This window comes from Asterias amurensis, chromosome 8 (genome assembly GCF_032118995.1).
Source record: "Asterias amurensis chromosome 8, ASM3211899v1".
NCBI classification, from domain to species: domain Eukaryota; kingdom Metazoa; phylum Echinodermata; class Asteroidea; order Forcipulatida; family Asteriidae; genus Asterias; species Asterias amurensis.
The window spans coordinates 22,908,893-22,936,603 of record NC_092655.1 but is presented as its reverse complement, the minus strand read 5'-3'; the positions used below and the strand labels follow the sequence as shown (position 1 = coordinate 22,936,603).

General features: G+C 38.6%; 2 protein-coding genes across 2 annotated transcripts; one reads left to right on the top strand and one right to left on the bottom strand.

The window, feature by feature from the left end:
- Positions 1–227: 227 nt before the first annotated feature.
- LOC139941209 (ADP-ribosylation factor-like protein 3) lies at positions 228–16,048 on the bottom strand. The gene is made up of 6 exons (XM_071937669.1): positions 15,972–16,048; positions 9,212–9,243; positions 6,861–7,068; positions 5,694–5,800; positions 4,296–4,481; positions 228–3,415 (listed from the first exon to the last, which is right to left on the bottom strand). Exons 2-6 carry the CDS (start codon positions 9,212–9,214, stop codon positions 3,374–3,376), a joined length of 546 nt encoding a protein of 181 aa, XP_071793770.1. The 5' UTR covers positions 9,215–9,243; positions 15,972–16,048; the 3' UTR covers positions 228–3,373.
- Positions 16,049–17,362: 1,314 nt separating this feature from the next.
- LOC139941206 (metal transporter CNNM2-like) lies at positions 17,363–26,399 on the top strand. The gene is given in 7 exon segments (XM_071937663.1): positions 17,363–18,104; positions 18,107–18,145; positions 18,148–18,966; positions 19,333–19,476; positions 19,899–20,033; positions 20,374–20,625; positions 21,244–26,399. Coding segments are annotated over 7 exon segments (2,250 nt in total). The 5' UTR covers positions 17,363–17,602; the 3' UTR covers positions 21,603–26,399.
- Positions 26,400–27,711: the final 1,312 nt, after the last annotated feature.

Genomic DNA, 27,711 nt, shown 5'->3' with positions numbered 1-27,711 from the left:
CGTCAAACAAAAAAATGCTTTAAAAATCCCTGTATAGCAATCATGATCAGAATACTAATCGCAATTTAAACAAGTGACGTGGAATTTTGGCTGGTAACCTTATTCTGGGGTGCGTTCCACTCCTGCAAACGTTGCCAACAGTTGCGCACGTTCGCAAACAATTTCAAGTGGAACGAGTTGTTATAACTGGAAAGAGGACTATTGCCGCAAAAACAAAGTAAAAAAAAACTATGTGTGGTACGCGCCATCTTCATTTTAGGGCGCCGCCATATTGACATCGCGTATAAGCACCAATCGTTCAAAAGATAAAAAACGTTTGCGCGAACAGTTGCGAGTCATTTGCGCGAGTGGAACGCACCCCTGGTATATAGCATATCTTTGTTTTGCTTACATTATTTTTTTGCTCAAGCAGCTCTTAGAAATACGGGCCAGGGCTTAATACTTCGCAAGACAAATTGTCAGCATAGCCATGGTGATTTGTATTGTGACACCCAACTTAACTTGGCAACTATGATTGATTTGCAGTTAAAAACCAATCTTAGCTCTTAGTAAAATTGGCCCCTGATCACCAAAGGCTTGAAACACATTTCATTGGAAATTGTGTTCGACATCCCTTGTGTCCAATAAAACATCCCCATTACCATGTAAAATTGCAAACAGTCTGAGGAGTTTCTGCTGACCATTCATTTAAATGAACACGCTGCCTCGGATCAGACGAGTTGGTCTATAAAAGCGTTTGTAACCGTTTTTTATGAAATGCATATAGTTGGAAAAATGTTTTAAAAGTAGAATACAATGATCCACACAAGTTTGCCTCAAAATTGCGTGGTTTTCCTTTTACTGTGAGAACTATCACGGTTGACCATTTATGGGAGTCAAAAATTTGACTCCTATAAACGGCCGATCGCGTTAGTCGACGAGGTAAAGGAAGACCGTGCAATTTCGAGGCATGTTTGTGTGGATCATTGTATTCTACTTTTACAACATCTTTCTACCCATTGAATTTTATAACAAACGGTTACAATCGCTGTTCAAAGACCAACTCAACCAATCCAAGGCAACGTGTTCCTTTAATTCCAAGGCCGTGTCCAAAACGGCAACTTCAACACTGGCAGATGCGCTGATCTTGCCGTAGATGAAGTTTCTGTTTCGGACACAGCCTTACCTGCAAGTGTGATAACATTTCATTATTCGATGTAAAACATTTCGTTCACATCAATTATATATTTTTTGCATTTACAACCTAAATACTTTTATTACTATTGTTTCTGTAAAATTCACTTTAAATAGTCACTGATGAAAATGGCTTGTCGATTACTTAAATTTGTACCGTATAGTTGATTGAAACTTGTTTTGTTCAACCTTTAATTCCTCCCAACCCAGTTCAGATATTATTTCACATTATTCTGATATTAAACACATAGTGAAGTGTCCATCATATTTTTGTTTCATAATAAAGAAACACTGTACCAAAGTGATCTAACTTACTAAGTAGTAAAAGGCAAAATGTTGAACATAAATTAAACCACAAAATTGAATTTGCCAACTTTCTTTAAAAAAACCCACCTTGGTTAAACATTGAGGTCCCTTAAAAGTATCTTAATTTAACTTTGTCTGAAAGATATTTACCAGTTTTACCCCTCTCAATATTAGCACATTCTTAATAATTAAAGGCAGTGGACACTATTGGTAATTACCCAAAATATTTATTAGCATAAAAACTTTCTTGGTGACGAGTAATGGGGAGAGGTTGATGGTATAAAACATTGTGAGAAACGGCTCCCTCTGAAGTGCCATAGTTTTCGAGAAAGAAGTAATTTTCCACGAATTTGATTTCGAGACCTCAGGTTTAGAACTAGAGGTCTCGAAATCAACCACCTAAACGCACACAACTTCGTGTGACAAGGGTGTATTTTTCTTTTATTATTATCTTGCAAGTTCGATGACCGATTGAGCTCAAATTTTCACAGGTTTGTTATTTTATCCATATGTTGAGATACACCAACTGTGAAGGCTAGTCTTTGACAATTACCAATAGTGTCCACTGCCTTTAAAAGAGAAACACAACAATAAAACTTAGGGGACTTATTTTAATGGAGGTACAAATATCGACTGCTTTGAGCGCTATGGTTTAAGCTACCCCAAGGTGTTCCATTAAGCATTCTATTTATCCGTGTCAATGCCATGTGAAAAAATGCTGCTCCAGATATCACAAGAAAGTTGTAGTTTTAACTATTGCTCAGGAAAATAAGTAAACATTTGTTACAACACCTGGGTATAGTACATTGGTTACTACAGGTATTATATATTGATTGCGTCGTGCTTGCACAGCTTTCTAGTAAAAGTAAGACATGTCAGATGGTGGGCTCTAAATCAATCAAAAGGTAGAATCCAAGTGGTGGGTACTATGAAACAGCTAAAGGGGCACTTTCATTATGATCAAAGGGAGTCTGTAGACAGATATTTACTTCTTTTACTCTCACCCAGTTACAGCACACGCCTGTGCAAAAATAATGAAGGTGCCCTTCAAAGCTATTGTTTGTGCTACGATGGTTATCGAGCATGCATGCGGTAACTGGGTGAGAGTTCATGAGTCCATGTCTTGCCACAAGCAGACTATAATCACGATGAGCGTACCTGTAAGTCGCACAAATTCAAGTTCTTGGGTCTATGATACAGATCCTGCGAGGGCCCAATTTCATGGCTCTGCTTACCGCCATATTCTGTGCTTACGATCACCAGTCTCCGCTTACTGTGCAAGCGCAGACGCTAGCTGTGTATGCGAAGAATGCCTAGTAACAAGAGTACGCACACGCACAAGTAAAAATTCCATGCAAATCTGTGAAATACGCTTGACATTAGCCCAGAATTTCCTGCTTCCATCCGTAAGCGTTGATTCTTTTATTACAGTAAGCAGAGCCATGAAATTGGGCCCAGGGCCCAATTTCATAGAGCTGCTTAAGCAAAAATTTCTGCTTAAGCAAAAAATTCATTGCTTAGTAAAATCAGATTACCGGCCAAGACTCCACTCAATTGTAATGCTAAGTAAACAACAGCTTAATACTAGTCATAAGCAATGTATATGGCAGGAAATTTTGGCCAGTAACATGTGTAATATAAGCGAGCTATTTTCGTGCTTAACCAAATTTTTTGCTTAAGCAGCTCTATGAAATTGGCCCCTGATGGTGGTGAGTTAACCACACAAATCTGATGACAAGGACAAAATTGTTTCCACAACTTCTGGAGGCTAGCCGGTAACTAATAAAAGAAAAAAAATCTACAAATTTGATTTGCAGCTGTTTGGTTTGAACAAATTAAGGCCACTTGAGTTTGACTCTCTTTTGTTTGCAGCATCGGATGATTGGGCAAAATGTTACCTTGCTTTTACGTTCTTCACTATCCACTCCATTCCTTCCTGTGTGATTCAAACAAATTGAGAATTAAGAGAGCTGTCAATATTCTTGAATAATAGAGAAGCATTTTGAAGCTCAGATTTGTTTGTTTGTTTGAATGATTTTCCCAAACAGGGAACTCGGCAAACTGTTTTTCAGAGTAGTGTGGCGGCAAAGGTTTAAGGTATAAAGAGTTGAAAACCAGTTTGAAACAAAGAAAGATTGGAAATTATTCACTTTTCACATGACAGCATTTTAACAATTTTCCCATGCTCAAGTTTGACATTGTAGCTGAATCACTTGCGCAATATTTTAAGTTGTTTAATTTATCTACAAGTTTACTTTTTATTTATTTATTTGTTTCCTTTTATTGTTTATCCTTACCTTATCTGTAATTTCTACTTATTTATTTTAAATTTATTTTGTATTCTTATTATATATTTATTATTAAATTTGCTATTGGTTGTATAATTATCTGGTTTTTTTTTATTGCTTTGTGTACTACATGTATATTATGTTAAATCTATATTAATTTTATTGTGTACCCCAGATGTGGGGCAACAGATCTACGGATCATAGTATGTATTTGCTTTTGTTGTCCCTTGCCCATCTCGGGGTATATTGTCAATGTATTTTGTTTTGTACTGTTATGGCAAATAAAATAATAGTAATAATATAAAAATAAAAAAATGCACCTGGTGTGAATGAACAATAACTTGTGCACTGTTCCAAAATTATGCCAACTTAGAGAAGTTCTTGCAAGGGATTATGGCAGGTCCAAATATTGTCTTTTCACACAAAGTGCAACTTGTAAAATTTCACAACCTTGCTAAAATAAAGCAAGGGACTCCTGCTAAATTGCTGTCGTGTGAAAAGGGTTTGATAAGACAAGGAAGTTCTCACCTCAACTCCTTCCCCTGTGACTGCAGAGCAAGCATTGATCTGCCAAACACGGTTCCTTATGGTGTGAAGATTTAAGCCTTCCGCAATATCTGCTGATGTTGCTGCGCTAATAAGGTCCTGCTTATTTGCAAAGACTAGCAGTGGTACACCGGACAATTTCTCTTCTTCCAATAGCTGGCCAAGCTCCTTAAGAAAAAAAAAGTGTTTTTTAAATTAAATTTATACAATTTTGTCTTGTCTGATTGATACTGCACTAACACCCCTTCTCAGTGATCACACAGACAGGGTTGGTTCTCTTTCTTCTTCTTATCGTGTCCAAACACTAGATATTGTGTTTCAGCCAGAACTGGACACATTTCCTAGCAATATCAATATACTCTGCAAGGTCCTCAGGTTTGCATTCTAGCTCCAGCAGAGGGGGCATCTCAGGAGCTGCTCCATAGTTTGTGGCCCTGTCTCACAAATGCAGGGTTGGTGGTGCATATGGAATTGACAACCATGCCAGAATTACAGGGGCAGCCCCCTTCTCTTAAAAGTGTACTTTTTTTACCAGCATACACAACACACAGGACCGACCGGTCCATCCAATCCAGAACTTAATAACTACTTCCTGGGCTAAATGTAGGACAATCAGCCAGGACAACTACTTTCACTTAGCATGCTTAGTGGAATGAGGAGATTCCCATTATTAACTTCACTGCTAAGGAGTGAGTTTGCATTGATACCAACGCTTCAACTAGCCTGTTCTAGTCATTGTCAGGAGACTGAAGAGTGTTTAAAAGATGCTGGTCTTTTAATAGATGGATTGCACTAAGCGTCATCAACCGCCATATTTGATGATAACCAATGCAAAAGTTCATACGTGTACGCACTGCGCACAGCTCTAAGCCAATGATAGCCCTGCATGCGTGCACATATCATCAAATATAGTATTGATGACGCTTAGTGACATCAATCTATAGGGGTTCAGTCAGCACTGCTCAGGGCCCAACGAATTCGTTGATACATTATACTATTATTATTATTAAAGGCAGTGGACACTATTGGTAATTACCTTACTTGGTAACGATTAATGGGGAGAGGTTGATAGTATAAAACATTGTGAGAAACGGCTCCCTCTGAAGTGGAGTACTTTTCGAGAAAGAAGTAACTTTCCACAAATTTGATTTTGAGACCCCAGATTTAGAATTGAGGTCTCGAAATCAAGCATCTGAAAGCAAACAACTTCGTGCGTCAAGGGTGTTCTTTTCTTTCATTATTATCTCGCAACTTCGATGACCGATTGAGCTCAAATTTTCACAGGTATGTTTTTTATGCATATGTTGAGATACACCAAGTGAGAAGACTGGTATTTGACAATAGTGTCCAGTGTCTATATTAAATCAACAACATTGTTACCTCTCCTGTTTCCTCCAAGCGTGTAGTATCTGCACTGTCTATTACATAAATTAGAACATCAGCTTTCTCATAGTAGTTCCCCCAGTAAGGTCGAATCGTTCTCTGACCTAAGGAATAAAGTTTTTAAGTATTAACTCTTTTGTTTTTAACCTATGAATGCCTATACTTCTTTTTATGTTTTTTTTTTAAATCACTCCAAGTAGTCTAGCTGACCAAGACCCAATTTTATAGAGCTGCTTAGCACAAAAACTTGCTAAGCATGAAATTTCTTCCTTTATAAAAACAGGATTACCAGCCAAATTTCCATTTGTTGCATATTGCTTGGTACTGGTGTTCAGCTGTTGTTTGCTTATCCTGAAAATCACGTGGCAATTTGGTTGCTAATCCTGTGTTTTCCCCAAGGCAAAAATTTAATGCTTTGGAAGCAAATGTTTGTGCTTAGCAGCTATGAAACTGGGCCCTGTTCAGTAATTAAAAGCCTAGCTAGTATAATGACAAGCTAACTGGTTCTTCTGGCCAGTCATTGAAGACAGTACAGGCAAACCCTGGTAGCCCATTACCATCTCCTCCAATTTTTTATTAAAAAAACAAGAGGAAATCAGGCCCAGGTAGGGAGGGGGTAAGGAAGACTGACAACAACCAATAAAATTACAATCAGGGTTTGCCCTGAAATGTTTCAGTGACTGTCTAGCAGGACCAATTAGCTTGGCATTACACCAGTCTGTCAGCCTTTTCAACAGGGGCTTTTAAAACTGTCGAACCACTTGGAGAAATCTTTGACTGGTCTTTGGGTGTTTTAACTGCCATCTGGCCAGCAGACCACTGGATTTGGATACTTTTTGTATTACAAAACACAATATCCACAGATATACATAAACTTACACCTTTTGAAGATAATGATAGTAGAAAGTACCTTAAACCAATTAGTAGCTAAGGTGCTGTAGTAAAACAATATCAAGAAAATACTTTTTACATGCTAAAATTTTGTGACTTGTTTTACTCATTTCTCAAAAACTACAGCAACTCAGCAATTAATATTTTAAGGGAATCTTTCTACCATCATTATTTTTGAACTGTGTGGGTTTAATGTAAATCTGTGAGGACATTGTGTTTTGTGTCTTACAAAAAGTACCCAGACCCTTTAAGGGAGACACTGAGAACACTCACCTCCAACATCCCACACATTCAAGTCCACACCGTGGCATTTGACAGTCTTGATGTTGAATCCAAGCGTTGGTGTCATGTGACTGATATCTTCTTGAGCTAGTCCTCTTATGAGCGTTGTCTTGCCGGCGTTGTCGAGACCAAGGAGGAGGATCTGAAGTTTGCGGTTTGGGTTGCTACCCAATTTGGCCTTCAAAAAGGCCAGTAAGCCCTAAAAGTACAAAAACGAAGAGAAGTTAATAATGATCCACTTAAAGCCAGTGGACACTTTCGGTAAACAGTATAGTCCAAGGCCCACACTTCGTGTATCACAACTTATATGTAAAATAACAAACCTGTGATAATTTAGGCTCAATCGGTCATCGGAGTTGGGAGAAAATAACGGGAAAACCCACTCTTGTTTCCGCACGTTTCGCTGTGTCATGAAAAGTGTTTACTATAAATCCGTAATTCTCGATGTCGAGAATTGATAATTGTTTTAATGTTTTTTCAAAAAGTAAAGCATTTCATGGAATAATATTTCAAGAGAAGTCTTTCACCATTACCTTCTGTAAACCCTGTAAGTTATTTGTAAATCTGTGAACTTTTTTCTTTTTTTTCTGAACCGAAAGTGTACAATGGCTTTAATACGCTAAAGTAGTAGTCTCAGCCCATTTTCTAACTTCCGTCCAGGTAGTACTAGTAGTTAAAAAGCAGGACAGTTCTTTTCAGAACCGAGAAGTCTCCCGAATTCTCATTATTATTACAATAAACAAATAATATATGACAATCAAAGATGCATCAGAAGATGCAAAAAAAGGAATCCCCAAACTCAAGATGTTCAAATGGAAAGTGAAGTCAAAGAGTCAAGTATTTCTGTACAAATGAGTCTAAAGTAGTTTCTTGAATTGTTTATGTGAAGTTACCAAACAAATTTCCATGTGATTTTCAGGATAAGCAAACGACAGCTGAACACCAGTAACAAGCAGTATGCAAAAAAGGAAATTTGGCTGGTAATCCTGTTTTTATCAAGTAATTGTGCTTAGCAGCTCTATGAAAATGGGCCCTGGTCCTTGCTCTGTTTGGTTGAATTTAGAATGTGAGTGAGAGCTGTTGGTTGCTTGAACTTATTAAGTTTAAAAGTTATTATTTGCTATTTTTATACATTTTACATAACTTTCCGTATGGCGCCACCACTTTTTCACTATTTAAAAAAAAAAGGGATATCTCATTCTCATTGAGGTAAATTAGAGGATAACTTTACGTATGGCGCCACCACTTTTTCACTCTTTTTTACAAAAAGGGATATCTTATTGAGGTAAATTAGGTTCTATATTATTTCATAATGAATGAAAAAGTGGTGGCACCAAAGGCATCTGGAAACTTTTCCTAAATTTCTTATGCAAAAAAGAATATGGCAACATTTAAAGTTAGACTTAATGTTGAGAGTTGTCATGAAAATTTTGAGTCAGAAAGTGCAATGCCGCCAGCTGATGCTTGTTGCTGTTATTTAGAAGAGAGGGTTTGTTGACAAAAAAAGGCCATCTTCAAAAATAGTTGCGATAACGTACCTCTGCGTCGTCGGCAGGAGAGTTAGGTTATCGCTACTACTTCAAAGATTGTGCCCCCAAAAATGACTGTTTAGTAGTGTTTGTTCTTGCAATTGAACAAACCGTGGTCAAGTGGTTTGACTGCAGTGCAGGACTTGCACTCATGAGTCACGACAAAAGGTTTCAGGTTCAAATCCCCCAGCTAACTGCTGACTTCACAATAAGGTTTATCGCCAATAGCAAAATATCAAGAGAGGGCGCTGTTGAACCTACACAAAGGTATAGGCGTTGCGTGCGCGAGTCGTAGAAACTGCATAGAAACCGCCCCATATTCCTTCCCACAACGCATTGCGGTTCTGAATCGCGATAAACCTTATGACTGGAATAAATATATTGTCGTAGTTTTTAACTGAATCACAATTTCTTGATATGTGTAATTCATATAGATAGACGTTTGCCGAGTTCTCTTGATGCCGATGGGACGATCATTCAAACAAACAAACAAACAAACAAACAAACAAACAAACAAACAAACAAACAAACAAACAAACAAACAAACAAACAAACAACAAACCACGCATACCATTGCATTGCATGCCACCGCACTCGAACCTCAACACAGACAGAGCATGACAGAGTCACACACTCAGTACTCACATCATCATAAATATTAGATTATTGTTGTTTGTTTATGTTTGTAACCAACCAGACATTTTGGAATTATCACAATAATTAATACTACTGTTAATAGGTGAAAACTGGCCTTTGAATAATTGTCCTTTTCATTATCTACAAAAAAATACCAAGCCATGGTGAAAATCCTACCATTTGGAAGTAGTTTTCGGGTACTTTATACAGGACGTTGGTAAAACGCGGAACGATTGCGGAACGACGGAATGGCGGAACGCTTTTATATACGATGTAACAGATTGTATTGCACGTATGTACATACGTACATACATACGTACGTGTATCCATGAAGCATGGAGGTAGAAATATGGAGGTAGCTAGATTGGACGTTGGTAAAACGCGGAACGATTGCGGAACGACGGAATGGCGGAACGCTTTTATATACGATGTAACAGATTGTATTGCACGTATGTACATACGTACATACATACGTACGTGTATCCATGAAGCATGGAGGTAGAAATATGGAGGTAGCTAGATTGCAAGACGACTGTAGAATTTGCTGCATATATTCCAGTGTATAGAAAGTCTTTGGAATGATACTTTGTACTTACCAGTGCGTTCTTTCATTGGACAACTTGGCATTTCAAGATTATTTTTTAGAAAGGTTCTTCGTGCATGATGACATTATGCATTAACATGGAGCACTGCTGAAGTCCATGGCTGAACTACAACGACTGTACAACTGTGTGTAATTTGTATGCATGACCCACACGCGCATACTGTGTATGTACATAGGCTTCATCCCCCTATTATGGCTGATGATGGTGCATTGCGCGAACGAAATATAAAGGGGGGGGGGGGCATGATTAATGAGCAAAAACACCATCAAGGACGGGGTGCTCCACCAATTGCAATATACCAAAATATTCTTTAAGGACTCCTCTTTCATACTAGCTATCCAAAATAGTGGAGCACCCCGTCAATGAGGTCGAAAAAATTAGTTCTTTTGGCGGAACGTTTTTAAGCCACCATTAACACGTACAGTGCATAGCGCGAACTGAAACAAAATAAGGGGGTACATCGACGGACAAAAACACCATCAAGGACGGGGTGCTCCACCAATTGCAATATACCAAAATATTCTTTAAGGACTCCTCTTTCATACTAGCTATCCAAAATAGTGGAGCACCCCGTCAATGAGGTCGAAAAAATTTGTTCTTTTGGCGGAACGTTTTAATGCCACCATTAACACATACAGTGCATAGCGCGAACTGAAACAAAATAAGGGGGTACACGGATGAGCAAAAACACCATCAAGGACGGGTGCTCCACCAATTCCAATATACCAAAATATTCTTTGAGGACTCCTCTTTCATACTAGCTATCCAAAATAGTGGAGCACCCCGTCAATGAGGTCGAAAAAATGAGTTCTTTTGGCGGAACGTTTTTAAGCCGCCATTAATACATACAGTGCATAGCGCGAACTGAAACAAAATAAGGGGGGTACATCGACGGGCAAAAACACCATCAAGGACGGGGTGCTCCACCAATTCCAATATACCAAAATATTCTTTGAGGACTCCTCTTTCATACTAGCTAACCAAAATAGTGGAGCACCCCGTCAATGAGGTCGAAAAAATGAGTTCTTTTGGCGGAACGTTTTTAAGCCGCCATTAATACATACAGTGCATAGCGCGAACTGAAACAAAATAAGGGGGGGTACATCGACGGGCAAAAACATCATCAAGGACGGGGTGCTCCACCAATTCCAATATACCAAAATATTCTTTGAGGACTCCTCTTTCATACTAGCTAACCAAAATAGTGGAGCACCCCGTCAATGAGGTCGAAAAAATGAGTTCTTTTGGCGGAACGTTTTTAAGCCGCCATTAATACATACAGTGCATAGCGCGAACTGAAACAAAATAAGGGGGGTACATCGACGGGCAAAAACACCATCAAGGACGGGGTGCTCCACCAATTCCAATATACCAAAATATTCTTTAAGGACTCCTCTTTCATACTAGCTATCCAAAATAGTGGAGCACCCCGTCAATGAGGTCGAAAAAATTTGTTCTTTTGGCGGAACGTTTTAATGCCACCATTAACACATACAGTGCATAGCGCGAACTGAAACAAAATAAGGGGGTACACGGATGAGCAAAAACACCATCAAGGACGGGGTGCTCCACCAATTCCAATATACCAAAATATTCTTTGAGGACTCCTCTTTCATACTAGCTATCCAAAATAGTGGAGCACCCCGTCAATGAGGTCGAAAAAATTAGTTCTTTTGGCGGAACGTTTTTAAGCCGCCATTAATACATACAGTGCATAGCGCGAACTGAAACAAAATAAGGGGGGTACATCGACGGGCAAAAACACCATCAAGGACGGGGTGCTCCACCAATTCCAATATACCAAAATATTCTTTGAGGACTCCTCTTTCATACTAGCTAACCAAAATAGTGGAGCACCCCGTCAATGAGGTCGAAAAAATGAGTTCTTTTGGCGGAACGTTTTTAAGCCGCCATTAATACATACAGTGCATAGCGCGAACTGAAACAAAATAAGGGGGGGTACATCGACGGGCAAAAACACCATCAAGGACGGGGTGCTCCACCAATTCCAATATACCAAAATATTCTTTGAGGACGCCTCTTTCATACTAGCTAACCAAAATAGTGGAGCACCCCGTCAATGAGGTCGAAAAAATGAGTTCTTTTGGCGGAACGTTTTTAAGCCGCCATTAATACATACAGTGCATAGCGCGAACTGAAACAAAATAAGGGGGGTACATCGACGGGCAAAAACACCATCAAGGACGGGGTGCTCCACCAATTCCAATACACCAAAATATTCTTTGAGGACTCCTTTCTCATACTAGCTGTCTAAAATAGTGGAGCACCCCGTCAATGAGGTTGAAAAAATAAGTTGTTTTGGTGGAACGTTTTTCAGCCACCATTATTAGCACGGAATGCATTGCGCGAAATTAAACAAAATAAGGGGGTATGGATGAGCAAAAAAAAAACACTTGTAAAAACACTATCGTGGCCGTTGCTCCACTACGAACTTTTTGTTTCAGTGGTTAATTGCCGTTGACCAGGTGTCATTTTGCAGAGTTGTAATTACTGTTGAAGTAGCTAGAACGAATTTTACTATTGCCTTTATTGATTTTGCTAAATTGAATGTACTGTACAACTTCAGTTTATTGAAATTTAAAGGGTGGACACTATTAGTAATTACTCAAAATAATTATCAGCATGAAACCTCACTTGGTAACGAGTAATGGGGAGAGGTTGATAGTTTCAAACATTGGGAGAAACGGCTCCCTCTGAAGTGAAGTAGTTTTCGAGAAAGAAGTAATTTTCCACGAATTTGATTTCGGGACCTCAAGTTTAGAATTTTTAAAATCTCCCGAAATCAAGTTAGCATCTGAAAGGACACAACTTCGTGTGACAAGGGTGTTTTTTCTCTTTCATAGTATCTCGCAATTCCGACGATCAATCGAGCTCAAATTTTCACAGGTTTATTATTTTATGGATATGCTGAGATACACCAAGTGAGAAGACTGGTCTTTGACAATAACCAATAGTGTCCAGTGTCTTTATAAGTGGTTTAAAGTGTACTGTATGATTTTATTCTTTGAAGGAGAAAGTCAGAACAAACCTGATTTGTGACTTTGCTCTTCTTGTGAGTTGTTGCACTTGTTCTTTCACAGTAACCCATTGACGTGTATATTTGATAACCTTGTACCTAAATTCATTCCAACTGTTGTGATATTGAAATATTATAATAATAGTAACCATCACTGAGAGAAGCGTTTCAAAATTAATTGCTGTCCATTGCGTTTTATTTTATAGCAAACTTGTTTACAACAACCTAGGTAAAAACCTGCGACAGACATGTACTCATTTACACAAGTATGTTAATCCTATCTTGAGACACGATTGTTATTGCTGTCATGCTATAGTGGTATACAACAAAAGCCAATGATTATGTCAGTACAAAAACCTTTGGATCTACATAAAGTGTGCCAAACATTGTGTTAACTGCCACCCGGCGTCAGCAATACAGATCCAACTCAACGCAAGAGTGTTGAACGACTAAACACTGCGGTCTCAACGAAAGCTAGCTACACCAATGTTGCTCGCCAATGGTGTATCTTTTAATAATTATAGATTGAAAGGCACGAAAAGAATTATATACAATGTTATACTTTTATTTTAATAGAAAAAACGCCTACTGGATGCGGGAGACGCACATGTTTCTCGCTGGTGTAAGCATTCCTTTGTTGCAACAACGGCTATACTATAGCACTGCGGATAAAGAGTTTGATTTATAGATCGAACTCAGGGAGTGATTTTTACCCAACTAACGGGTTCAGAAAAAACTTCTTTCGACCCCATTGACGGGTTGCTCCACTATTTTGGATAGCTAGTATGAAAGAGGAGTCCTTAAAGAATATTTTGGTATATTGGAATTGGTGGAGCACCCCGTCCTTGATGGTGTTTTTGCCCGTCGATGTACCCCCCCCTTATTTTGTTTCAGTTCGCGCTATGCACTGTATGTATTAATGGCGGCTTAAAAACGTTCCGCCAAAAGAACTCATTTTTTCAACCTCATTGACGGGGTGCTCCACTATTTTGGTTAGCTAGTATGAAAGAGGAGTCCTCAAAGAATATTTTGGTATATTGGAATTGGTGGAGCACCCCGTCCTTGATGGTGTTTTTGCTCATCCGTATACCCCCCTTATTTCGTTCAGTTCGCGCTATGCACTGTACGTGTTAATGGTGTATTAAAAACGTTCCGCCAAAAGAACTCATTTTTTCGACCTCATTGACGGGGTGCTCCACTATTTTGGATAGCTAGTATGAAAGAGGCGTCCTCAAAGAATATTTTGGTATATTGGAATTGGTGGAGCACCCCGTCCTTGATGGTGTTTTTGCTCATCCATGTACCCCCCTTATTTTGTTTCAGTTCGCGCAATGCACTGTACGTGTTAATGGTGTATTAAAAACGTTCCGCCAAAAGAACTAATTTTTTCGACCTCATTGACGGGGTGCTCCACTATTTTGGTTAGCTAGTATGAAAGAGGAGTCCTCAAAGAATATTTTGGTATATTGGAATTGGTGGAGCACCCCGTCCTTGATGGTGTTTTTGCCCGTCGATGTACCCCCCTTATTTTGTTTCAGTTCGCGCTATGCACTGTATGTATTAATGGCGGCTTAAAAACGTTCCGCCAAAAGAACTCATTTTTTCGACCTCATTGACGGGGTGCTCCACTATTTTGGATAGCTAGTATGAAAGAGGAGTCCTCAAAGAATATTTTGGTATATTGGAATTGGTGGAGCACCCCGTCCTTGATGGTGTTTTTGCCCGTCGATGTACCCCCCCTTATTTTGTTTCAGTTCGCGCTATGCACTGTATGTATTAATGGCGGCTTAAAAACGTTCCGCCAAAAGAACTCATTTTTTCGACCTCATTGACGGGGTGCTCCACTATTTTGGATAGCTAGTATGAAAGAGGAGTCCTCAAAGAATATTTTGGTATATTGGAATTGGTGGAGCACCCCGTCCTTGATGGTGTTTTTGCTCATCCATGTACCCCCCTTATTTTGTTTCAGTTCGCGCTATGCACTGTACGTGTTAATGGTGTATTAAAAACGTTCCGCCAAAAGAACTAATTTTTTCGACCTCATTGACGGGGTGCTCCACTATTTTGGTTAGCTAGTATGAAAGAGGAGTCCTCAAAGAATATTTTGGTATATTGGAATTGGTGGAGCACCCCGTCCTTGATGGTGTTTTTGCTCATCCATGTACCCCCCTTATTTTGTTTCAGTTCGCGCTATGCACTGTACGTGTTAATGGTGTATTAAAAACGTTCCGCCAAAAGAACTAATTTTTTCGACCTCATTGACGGGGTGCTCCACTATTTTGGTTAGCTAGTATGAAAGAGGAGTCCTCAAAGAATATTTTGGTATATTGGAATTGGTGGAGCACCCCGTCCTTGATGGTGTTTTTGCTCATCCGTGTACCCCCTTATTTTGTTTCAGTTCGCGCTATGCACTGTATGTGTTAATGGTGGCATTAAAACGTTCCGCCAAAAGAACAAATTTTTTCGACCTCATTGACGGGGTGCTCCACTATTTTGGATAGCTAGTATGAAAGAGGAGTCCTTAAAGAATATTTTGGTATATTGCAATTGGTGGAGCACCCCGTCCTTGATGGTGTTTTTGTCCGTCGATGTACCCCCTTATTTTGTTTCAGTTCGCGCAATGCACTGTACGTGTTAATGGTGGCTTAAAAACGTTCCGCCAAAAGAACTAATTTTTTCGACCTCATTGACGGGGTGCTCCACTATTTTGGATAGCTAGTATGAAAGAGGAGTCCTTAAAGAATATTTTGGTATATTGCAATTGGTGGAGCACCCCGTCCTTGATGGTGTTTTTGCTCATTAATCATGCCCCCCCCCCTTTATATTTCGTTCGCGCAATGCACCATCATCAGCCATAATAGGGGGATGAAGCCTATGTACATACACAGTATGCGCGTGTGGGTCATGCATACAAATTACACACAGTTGTACAGTCGTTGTAGTTCAGCCATGGACTTCAGCAGTGCTCCATGTTAATGCATAATGTCATCATGCACGAAGAACCTTTCTAAAAAATAATCTTGAAATGCCAAGTTGTCCAATGAAAGAACGCACTGGTAAGTACAAAGTATCATTCCAAAGACTTTCTATACACTGGAATATATGCAGCAAATTCTACAGTCGTCTTGCAATCTAGCTACCTCCATATTTCTACCTCCATGCTTCATGGATACACGTACGTATGTATGTACGTATGTACATACGTGCAATACAATCTGTTACATCGTATATAAAAGCGTTCCGCCATTCCGTCGTTCCGCAATCGTTCCGCGTTTTACCAACGTCCCTTTATACACCGCCTTCCCTCTCTGTTGACGTTTTCTCCGTTGCCGATACACGCAATTACACTACGACGGAGGACGTTCGGAATTACATGTACAGTACTGTACATGTTCACATGTACATCGTTATCGTCAGCCAGTTGAAAGATACGAGTGACCCTTGGCCCCTAAATTATAATATTTAGGTCACGCACAACACTTTCCTGACTTCTTATTGGTTATTTCGTAGAGTGGTTATTTCGCACTGTGCCGCATGCCATGCAGTGGGACTGGAAGATGAGGAAGATGTTATGGAATTCGGGCTTTCACCCCCTTTTTGAAATTATTATTGGATGGGGAGGGGGGGGGGGGTCGTTATGATTTATTTCTTAAATTTTCTGCACATCCAACAGCGCAAGCGCCATTGACATGGATAAGAACATTGAATACTATAAAGAATTCGGGCTTTCTTTCTCTTTTTGAAATAATCCTCCGAGATGGATTGTTGTGACACTACTCTCTGCCTATATGAGGCTGTGCATTGAGGATGTACAATTTGTAAAATTGTAGATTGCTCATTGCTCATTAGTTGTTATTTTGTTTGTAAAAAAAAAACACTTTTCCCCAAGGTGTTCCTACATTCCTAACCCTAGGCCCGGCCGGGCCCACAATTTGCAAATGGACAACACCTCCTCCACATCCGTTTGCCAACTGCCGCTCAAACAGAAACTTTCAAAGATTCTCCCCTGCAATTATGTTAAACAACGAAAAATCCCCAAGTGAAATTTATCTTTACATTTATTGACACACTTTATTTAATCTAAACATTTTACACTCCTCTCAAAAACATTCCCCCCAACCCAACCTCACCGCCCCTAACGTGCTAGCCCAATTATTAAAATATAAAAAAAAACAATCATTAGGTAAAAGTCCTTTAAGGATCTTAAATAGATTTTTCGTCACTTCTTTGATTCCTATAATAGGATTCCTATACTATTCTTTGGGGTTTTTGTGAAAAGGGACACCCAAACCATGGAGGAATAGCCCAAACCATCCCAGTCATTGAACATGCCCTCCTCCCAGCCCCTCCTCCCATCTGCAAACCACAGACATTTTGGAGGATTTGTATTTAGAACATTTCAGAGTGAGCTAATAAAACAATGTTTTTTTATGGCATGGGCCTATAAACAAGAAATAAACAAGAAATAAACAAAGGACACACAGCCCACTTTTTTGCAATCTCATTAAGATTACGTCATTTTAATTCAACGAAACCATCGGGCCACGTCCACACACCACACAAAAACCGCAACTCCCATTAATTAAAAAACGCCCACCGATAAACTTAGAGTGCGCCATCATCGGCGTTGTTTCCCCAACAAAATAAACTCAAACCCCCATCATCACACTGCTGTGATTCATCACACTCACACGGCGGATGTCGACGTTAACTGGTTTATCTGCTTCTAAAAGAGTATCAATTGCATACAAGTTGAGGTACAATCATCTGAAATAGCAGTGTACCTGTGAGGAGATGAATCTACCTTTGTTATGACATCGTTTGTAGATTATTAGAGATTTTATTTTGTTGGAGGGGAGGTTACGCGATTACGATTTAGAAGTTTATTAACGATCGCTGTAAATTTCCACTCCCTTTAAATCCAAGATGGCGGCCTCCATGACCCAGTTGGGTGCCCAAGATTTGTTTAGAACTACATGGATAAGTATGAGAACGTTCCTGTCTGTTACTTTTGTGATTTTATCGTTGACTTGTAACCCAGGAGCAAATGCAGAAGATGGTGACACGAAAATTATTGCGTTGATAAATGCTGATGAGGGGACAGAAGTAGGTTCTGCTGGAGCGCTGCTTGTCCCACCGAATAAAGAAGTTACAATAAATGTTCTTGGGGAAAATATTCGAGATGGAATGATTGTTTGGTTCACGACAGAAGAAGCTGAAATGGGAGACTCGTGTGAATATTCGAATCATATTGTTATAGGAACGATTCGATCAGAAAACTCTACCGGGGGAAGATCCGGCTCATTGCAAGAAGTATTTACTGGTTCAACTGCAATCACTCTGTACATGTGCATCAAGGTGAAAAGTAGCGCAATATCAACTCATTTAGGTACGGATTCGTGGTTGCAAGTCCAAATCATACCGCCAATACTCCCCTGTGGATTCAGATCATTTTGATCGTCCTTCTCTTGTTCTCTCCGGATTATTTAGTGGCTTGAATCTTGGCCTCATGGCTCTTGATCCGACCGAATTGAAAATTCTACAGAATTGTGGGAATCGTAACGAGAAAAAGTACGCCAAGAAAATCGCTCCGATACGTCGCGCTGGAAACTACTTGCTGTGTTCGTTACTCCTTGGAAATGTCCTCGTTAACAGCACACTCACAATACTCCTTGGAGATTTATCTTCAGGTTTATTGGCTGTGATTGGCTCAACTGCTGGAATCGTTATCTTCGGAGAAATTGTTCCGCAGTCTATTTGCTCTCGCCATGGGTTAGCTGTCGGCGCCAGAACAGTCTATCTTACGTACTTCTTCATGGTCGCTACCTTCCCCATCGCATTTCCAATCAGTAAGGTACTCGATTGTATACTGGGGAAGGAAATCGGGAACGTCTATGACAGAGAACGCTTATTGGAGTTGATTCGCGTCACCGATGAATACACAGATCTTCAAAAGGAGGAAGTGGACATCATATCAGGAGCCTTAGAACTCAAGAAGACTCCTGTCAAATGCGTCATGACTCCTTTGAGTGATTGTTACATGCTGGACGAGGAAGCAGTTTTAGACTTCAATACCGTCACCGATATCATGAATAGAGGATTCACTCGGATACCAGTGTACTCGGACACGAGGGACAACATCGTCGCTCTGTTGTTTGTGAAGGACTTGGCGTTCGTTGATCCGGATGACTGCACTCCACTCAAAACAGTCATTAAGTTTTACCAGCACCCAATCAACTTTGTGTTTGAAGACACCACTCTAGATGTTATGCTCTCTGAATTTAAGAAAGGTATAATTAGAGATCAAGGAGAGCTCATCGTTTTTTTTACATTTTTAAAGGATTTTTCTTTTCAAAAAATATTTACTGGCCCTAACGTTTCGACCTTAGCAGATAAATTATAAGACAACAACAAATGTGAACAGGTAGACAAGTGTAAATTAGGCAGTGAAGTGGAAATACTCCACTTCCCTGCTTATGTTACACTTAGTTTCCCTGTTCATGTTTGTTGTGTTGTCATTTAGCCTTTGAGAAAGACTTTCCTAGGATCGAAACGTCAGGCCAATAAAATTGTCCTACTTTTTTCCACTGACCTAATATCGTGACTGAAAAGCCAAGCCTATTGACATTATTGGTTTCTTATTTCTCTTTATACAGGCTCATCTCATATGGCAATAGTCAATCGAGTCAATAACGAAGGAGAAGGCGACCCATTCTATGAAGTCATGGGACTCGTCACACTTGAAGATGTCATTGAAGAAATTCTCAAGTCAGAAATTGTGGATGAAACGGACGTCTACAGTGAGTAGCAAAAGCCTCTCGCATTTGCTTATTTCAAAGGATGTGTTTTGTAGGAGAAAATCTTGCTGGAAAAAACACTGTTTAAATAAAAAATTATTACTATTTCTGAAGCAAAATTTGGAGGAAAACTCAAGAAATTTTAAAATTTTCAATGGGAAGTAAAATCCAATCCCCAAATCAAGAAATTAATTGTGACAAAAACTGAAAGTTTTTTCCAAACCATGTTTGCGGGCCAGCATTTAGACCGTGGTCACAGAGGCCTTGGCCACTATTGCTCTGGTCTAGATGTCCTTTCACAAAGGCTATGGAAAGGTCAGTTGCAAACCTGACATAGCCTTCTGGTTGCCCCCCCCCCCCCCAAACAATGAAATACCAAGCCTGTGATAGCTGACTTCTATTTTTTGAAATGTTTTTGTTTGCAGCTGATAATGTGAACAAGAAGAAAATCAGCAACTCCAAGCGACGTGACTACTCAATCTTTGCCCAGCTTGATGAGGTGATTCGACCCAAGATATCGCCCCAGTTAGCTCTGGCCACATTCCAGTTCCTCAACACAGGTTGGTTGAAAACAAAATATTCACTTTTGTCTTGATTAAAATCTTACACCCATTTCAGTACATGACAAGTTTGACATCTGAAACAGTTAGAAGCGACTTGACGCACAAGAGTTTGAAAGATTGACTTTTGCAGTCGTTCAGAATGAATAGAGTCGCTCCGAATCTATTTGGTTCGGTGCAACTCCAGGGCACCGGTCTCAAATAAGTGTCAAACTATTTTGTTATTGCTTTGGATGTTAGACTGCTTTTTGTAACTTGTGTTATTATGTATCTGGACATAATGTCCATAGGTATACATGTGGGTATTATTTCTAAACCTAATGTTCCTAATCTTTTTTAGCTGTGGAGCCGTTCAAGATTGAGATGATCTCGGAGGCTGTCTTGCACCGCCTCTTGGAGCAGGATATCTACTGCAGCGCTAGACAAGAAGACAAGCATCAAGCTGTGTATCTCTACAGCCGCGGCAAACAAGCCGACTATTTCATCATGATTTTACAAGGGCGGGTAGAGGTCACTATTGGGAAAGAAAATCTCATCTTTGAGCAAGGTCCCTTTGCGTTCTTCGGTCAACATTCGCTGATGACTATTGGAGGTACGGATACAGGACACATTTATTTGGTTTTGTTATAAAGCCCTTTATTAAACAAAAAGGCAGTGGACACTATTGGTAGTTACTCCAAAAACAAATTTAGCATTAAAACTTACTTGGTAACGAACAATCGAGAGCTGTTGATGGTATAAAACATTGTGATAAATGACTCCCTCTGAGGAAGCATTGTTGTTTAATGTTAGACTGACGGCTACTGATTATGAAGTTTGTACTGAAAATATTTTTTTGAAATAATTCCTGCTGAAGTTAAGTCGTATTCGAGAAAACTGTATCTGGAAACCGTAAATAAAAACATGTGCTGATTTCGTTTGTTACAACAAAAAATAAGGACAATAAGTTTACAAGCTGAAAATTTTGCATGGTGTATACTATTTTCTTCTGACTCAAACAACGGGTGAGGCCTGCCGACCATCTATCAATGATACCTCTGAAAAAAAAAAAAAATGAGCTATAAAAAACCCCCAGTAAACTTGCGGGTTCAACCGTGTAGTCCTATAATTCTCTTTTGAGGGAGTTTTGGGAAGTGGTATACTCTGCTCGTCTTCTGGAGAAAAGTATCAGTGTCACAAAATATTTCCTTCTTGTTTGTTCTGTTTGCAGTAAACACTATCTCTCGATCAGGAAGCAAAACTAGCGTCGGGAGCAGCATGAGTGCAAACTCCACTACCCACTTGGCTCCGTTCATCCCGGATTTCACCATCAAGATCCTCTCCGATGTCCAGTATCTACGGATCTCCCGGAACCAGTACATCGCAGCTCTCTCTGCCACCAAGATGGAACGTGAAATGAAAACGGAATGTCCGCAAGAGTCTAAGGAGATCTTCAATAAAGAATGGAAGAAAGTGACCAACAAAGAAGCTCTGGAGATCAAGAGTGCTGAAGTCGAAAGCGACGAAGCTGTCAATATCAAACAAACACAAGTCGGAGTGGAAAACAGTAAAAACGAGAGCTCTGTGTAGCCAATCGGTCTAGCTCACGTCCAATACTGGCGGAAACTTTAATCATCAACTTTTTAGCGTCACCACTTTGCACCACCAGTCAAAACAGAATACTTACATCATCGTTTAGGTAAGAAACAAATTTGTTAACTTATCATAACAAAATCTTCACAATTTATACTGCCAGACAAGTTGTTTTCAACACAGAACACAAAACTGTGTGGAAGAAAAGGTATGGGGCCGAGTTTCATACAGCCTGTAAGCACAAAAACTTGCTAAGCACAACAAAACTTTTGCTTATCAGAATTTGGCTACCAGCCAGAATCATACATTTACTATTGCTGTGACTGATAACCCTGATCATTTCTTGCTTAGCCAAGAAATTTGCTAAGTAGAATTTTGTCCAGGTTTGAAACCGTCAAAACGGTGAATCGTGTTATAAAAAATTGACATACATCAAGAAAATACTGAGATATGAAATTTTGACAAGGAACATTTTCATGCAAGATATGACAGTGTTTTTTAAAATCGAGATCCTTTGGCACTGATGCAATACTATTAGAATCCCCCAGAACATCATTTAGATAAAAACGCAATACTTTAAACTTTAATGTTGAAATATTTTGGTATGAGCTGCTTGTGGATACTATGGTCTGAGAGGGATAAACATTAAAAGCCAAAAGGAAATTGAATTTAAACAATTCAAATGCATCTTTCCCTCATTACACTGAATCTGAATATAAACAAAATAACAGTATTATTAGCGAGAGAAAAAGATACTTGTACGCTACCTTATTTTAAAGCAAGTTATTAACAAGTAACCTACTTGTAGATATCGTTAGATTTTTTGTTTATTTATTTCAAGTATTTTACTAAATTTGTACAAAAATTATTGTCTTTTGAATCAAGCGGAACTATATTTCTTTTTCATGGAATCAAAAAATCAGTAGAGTTTTTTAATCGGTCACCAATACTACATGTAAACCAAAATACATACACATAATTTAAATAATTCTAAATGCACTTCTTAAAGGGAGGCTCATACTTTTGTTCTACCCCCCCCCCCCACCACCAATTAAAATAAATAACAATTCTAACCAAAAAGCTTCCTTGTTATAAAAACAGTATGGTACTGTAGTAAGCATCCTGTGAAGTTATATCGTCTGAAATGCCATATTGATTAGAAATCAATCAAAACATTTGAATCCGAGAAAGATTATTGCATGGATTTGACATTCTTGTGAAAAACTGTGACAGTTTTTTTTGCTGCTTTCTCAGCAAGTTGACACTTTAATCAGCTAAAACTTTCACATGAAGTCACTTGAATTGTATGTTTCTTTAAAATATTTGGCAAAAATGGTGACCTTACCATGAAGGCAGTGGACACTATTGGTAATTACTCAAAATAATTATTAGCATAAACCTTACTTGGTAACGATTAATGGGGAGAGGTTGATAGTATAAAACATTGTGAGAAACGGCTCCCTCTGAAGTGACGTACTTTTCAAGAAAGAAGTAACTTTCCACGAATTTGATTTCGAGACCTCAAGTTTAGAATTTGAGGTCTTGAAATCAAGCATCTGAAAGCACACAACTTCGTATGACAAACACAAATATTTAATTTAAATAATTTTCAGAACACTTGATAAAATAAATCTATCAGCAGAATTGTTGTTGTTGCGGTCAAATGGCAGGTATAAACATAATAATCATGAAGTCTAAAGAAAACATTAACCTAGGCCATACTTACTTAGGGCCGTTTTAATTATCAACATTTTCACAAGCTTAAAAACCATACACTTTTTCAATATTCCCTACCTCCCCCAAAATGTGTACAATGAAAAGTGTTGGTTTTATTCACAGTATTCTACGTAGAGATACTTGCATGTGAATTGCATGCAATCCATGTTTGTTATGAGTACAGATTCACTATAAACCACGAGGGAAACTGACTGGGTAAATTTTGAAATGATTTTGGGGTTTGAACAAAGAATTGACTAGAGTGGGATTCGACCTCCGGAGTACAGATTCAGATAAAAGAAACATATAAAGAAGACGAGCAGAGTATACTCTTCGAAATGTTGAGAGACCAGCAGAGTATACTGTTTGAAACGTCGAGACCTAACCGGCTCTTTTCAGAGCCAACACTCGCCCTAAGAGATTTACACATGGTTGTACCCGCCAGTTTACTATTTATGTATAGTTTCATCTTATTTCTCCACACCATGCAAAGCTTCAAACAATACGTACCCATGTTAAATAGGCAATACATGTAATGCCGGAAATCGTAATTTCATGTGTACAAGATGCAGCTTACCTGTAAAACAGCTTCTTATCTACTGTGCAAAAAGGTTTTACAGTTAGAATTTTTTCAGAAAATGAAAGTGGTTGGCAAGCATAAACCCCCTCCCTCCCAGCGTACGGTTTGTACGCTGGTGAAAATGTTGACAATTGTACGACCTCTTACCTAATCATACTGTAACGTTACTCTAGTGAGTCATCATTGGGGACAGGTGTGCACTTTATAATGAAGTGTTCTTTTCATTTTACGATCTCACTAAACTATCTAATTACAAAGGGCTCTTCTGCAAAATGTTTCTGCAGTGATATTTGATGGTGATGAAAAATGGCTTTTTCAAGTGTCAAATATGCGATGTTTTATGCATATAACAAAAAGGAAATGAAATCTTGTTTTGAAATGGGGAAGTATTATAGGATTTTGTTGAAAGCTCTTTGTAATCAAGGATTACATTCTAAAGTATAACAAAATTCCTTGGTTTATTTTGCCGAGTGTATTGCTGTATTTTAGCCCAGTCTCCCACGACCCAATTTCATTGAGCTGTTTTAAATCAGAAAATGGCACTTATTCATTTTGTTTCCGCTAAGCAGAAATAAGCAGGGAACCAGTCACAAACAATGTACACATTAACATGGTACTTTGGTCGGTAACCTGTATCTACTAAGCAAGATTTATGAAGCCCTGTAATCAAGCAGTGATTGGAAACTGGGTCTGCTCATAGACTTCACTTCATGAATAAAACTAATCTAGATTCTACATGTAAAAGCCCTTGGGCTAAGGGATCTGCTTGAAAATTGCTCAGTTTATGTAGATTGAAGTGGATACAGGTTTACTAATCATCGATATAATATAGAATTCATATCAAACCAGCCTGCACATTTGTACTGGGTCTGGAATTACATAGACCATGGTCTTTGTTGCCCCTGGTCTTGGCCTTGGTGTCCCATTATTGATTTCCCCATAGACTTTAAGATATGTCAGATTTGTCAATGTTAAGAAGTGCCCTTTGCAAATTGAAAATGTTAGAATACGCCTGCTATATTGTGATGTTGCAAGCCTTTAAGTTTTAGTTCCCATATAAGTAAATGATAAATGATTTTTTAAGACATACAACGTATAATTTTCTTATCCAATTTATAAGCTGAGTATTTAATGATTATTATTGCCAATCATCTGTCCATATTAAATAATCCAAAAACCATGGCAACGTGCATATCTAAAAGTGCTAATTCGGAGGAACGATGGGGGGGGGGGGGGGTGTCTTTAAGGTACTCCATGCTACCTTAGAAATGTGGAACCTGAGACCTGAAGTTGTAACCTTATTGTATGTATTGCACAAAATGACACCCAGTTATAAACACTTGATTTATTTTGATACAGCATTGTTCAATAATTTATCTCAAACTCATAATGTAGAAAAGATTTTCACTTTTGTCACATTTTTGTAACCTGATACCACAAGAAAAATAATTAATTAAGAAATGTAATCAAGATTTAAGTGTTATTGTAATCTAAACTTTACTGATTGTTAATGTACATCTACCTTAATAAGGTAGGGATATAATTATGTAACTACCCTAATTCAGATAATTTCCAGCCTGAATTGGGATATAAATCCACTCTGATTTGAGATAGGGCAAAAGTTAGTCCCCTATCCGAAAAAACTCCAGGGGCTAATTCCACGACTGTGCTTACTGTAAAATTCTACGCTTACACTATTCCCTGCTTAATACATGGTCACCATTCTAGCATTCTCTGCTAACCGAGTAAGCACCCAATTTCTGTGCTAGCAAAGAGTGCTTCACAACTTGAAGTTCGCACAAGCACAAACTGATTTTAAACTTGTGAAGTACACTAACGTTAAGAGCAGCGTTTTCTGCTGTCAGCAAGCACCATTACAGTAAGCAGAGTTTGTAGGGCCAAGGACGCTTTGAAGCAACGGTAGTTATGCAACTTTAATTAATAATTAAAATGGAATCTATTTACATTGGTGATTTGGGGGGATGTGTGTAAACAATGAATGATTTGCAATTGTAAGTTTTTACTTTTTATTCAAGACATTTTTCTAGTGTGCATTTTTCTGTAGTGTACTGCTCACAAATACAATGTAAACCACTCTGTGTTTTGTAAACCAATTGGGGGTGAATTAAACAGTGATATTTGATTTGTGAACATATAAAAACTAATAATCACAGTTTGAAGTAAGATTGCATGACTTTCTCTTTTGTTTTGCATGCTTAATTTGTTTGTATCACTAGTCAGTGTCTACTTCTGAAGACAAGCAGGGTATAGCACCTCACCGGAGTTAAAATCATCTTACCCAAAATTATTATTGCATGTAAAGAACCTTTATAGAATTAATAAGTAGACTTATTGGAGCTCTTCTTTAGCCATGAAAACAAATCAAAACATTTGTGTTTGAATATTTCATGAGATCATTATTCATCAGCCCTGTGGTTTGATCAGGAATATCTAGCGTTAGAAACAATAAACAAAAACGTTTTGGTTGAATAAATCTGCATCACTGTCTAGTGGTTATCCATTCAAACGTACAATGTGCTGGTAGATTGTTTAAAGCCATTGGACACTTTCGGTAAACAGTATGTCCAAAGGCCCACACTTCGTGTATCACAACTTATATAAAAAATAACAAACCTGTGGAAATTTAGGCTCAATCGGTCATCGGAGTTGGGAGAAAAAAAACGGGAAAACCCACCCTTGTTTTTGCACGTTTCGCTGTGTTTACTATAAATCCGTAATTCTCGATGTCGAGAATTGATAATTGTTTAATGTTTTTTCAAAAAGTAAAGCATTTCATGGAATAATATTTCAAGAGAAGTCTTTTACCATTACCTTCTGTAAACCCTGTAAGTTATTTGTAAATCTGTGAACTGTTTTTTTTCTTTTTTTCTGTTCCGAAAGTGTATAATGGCTTTAAAGGGAAGGTATCCATTGGTAAACACTCAAAAAAAAGAATGGCAACAAACAACCATTTGGTTAGAAGCCTATAGTAGCATTTGATAGCATAAACATTTTGAGAAACATTTCACTTTAAAGTAAGTAATGTGATTATGTAAAACGATAACAGTTTTTATGCCTTGAAATTTGAATCTTCGAAAACATTACCTGCATAACGCTTTTCAGATTGTGTGTTCCTAAGGGATGAATCTTCCAGTAAGGAAAAACTCACTTCCGAGTTTTCTCCAAAACGCGACCACCATAAACTTTCAGTTGTTAGTTTATTAAACAATCAAACAGTTCCAAAATCCAAAGGTATGCTTTGCCTTTAAGCTAGGCCATCTATTTATGCACGTTGCACATCACTTATCAAATCACGCCCTCGCACTGTCAGACGGGATCGTAACCAATGGTCCAGACCTCCCCGCCGATATGATTAATTTATTCCAGATAAATTGATTTCCACTGTCAACCCATGAGCTTGGCATAAGGCATAAGCCGGCGACACTAAAGTAGCAATGCAGCTGGTTTGCCTACCTCCATGGTTTGTCTGAACATATTATTTGGAGGTTAAAGTTCAATCAGAGAATGGAATCCATCCAGTATAGAATCATTTTTTACCCTGGTGAGGGTCTGTAGCCTGTATCGTTCAACTGCCGTTTCATGTTATTACCTACATTGTATCATTTCCAATATGCAGCGCACTTACTTACATGAGAATAAAAATGATCAAAAAGGAATTGAACTCCCAAAATAGTGAAAAATGGTCGAGGCATAAATGTGAAGGTACATTCCATGTTGTGCAAGGGGTCAATATGCAACTATGAAAACGGTTACTCACCTGTGTTCCGACACCCTAGAGTATTTTCCTAT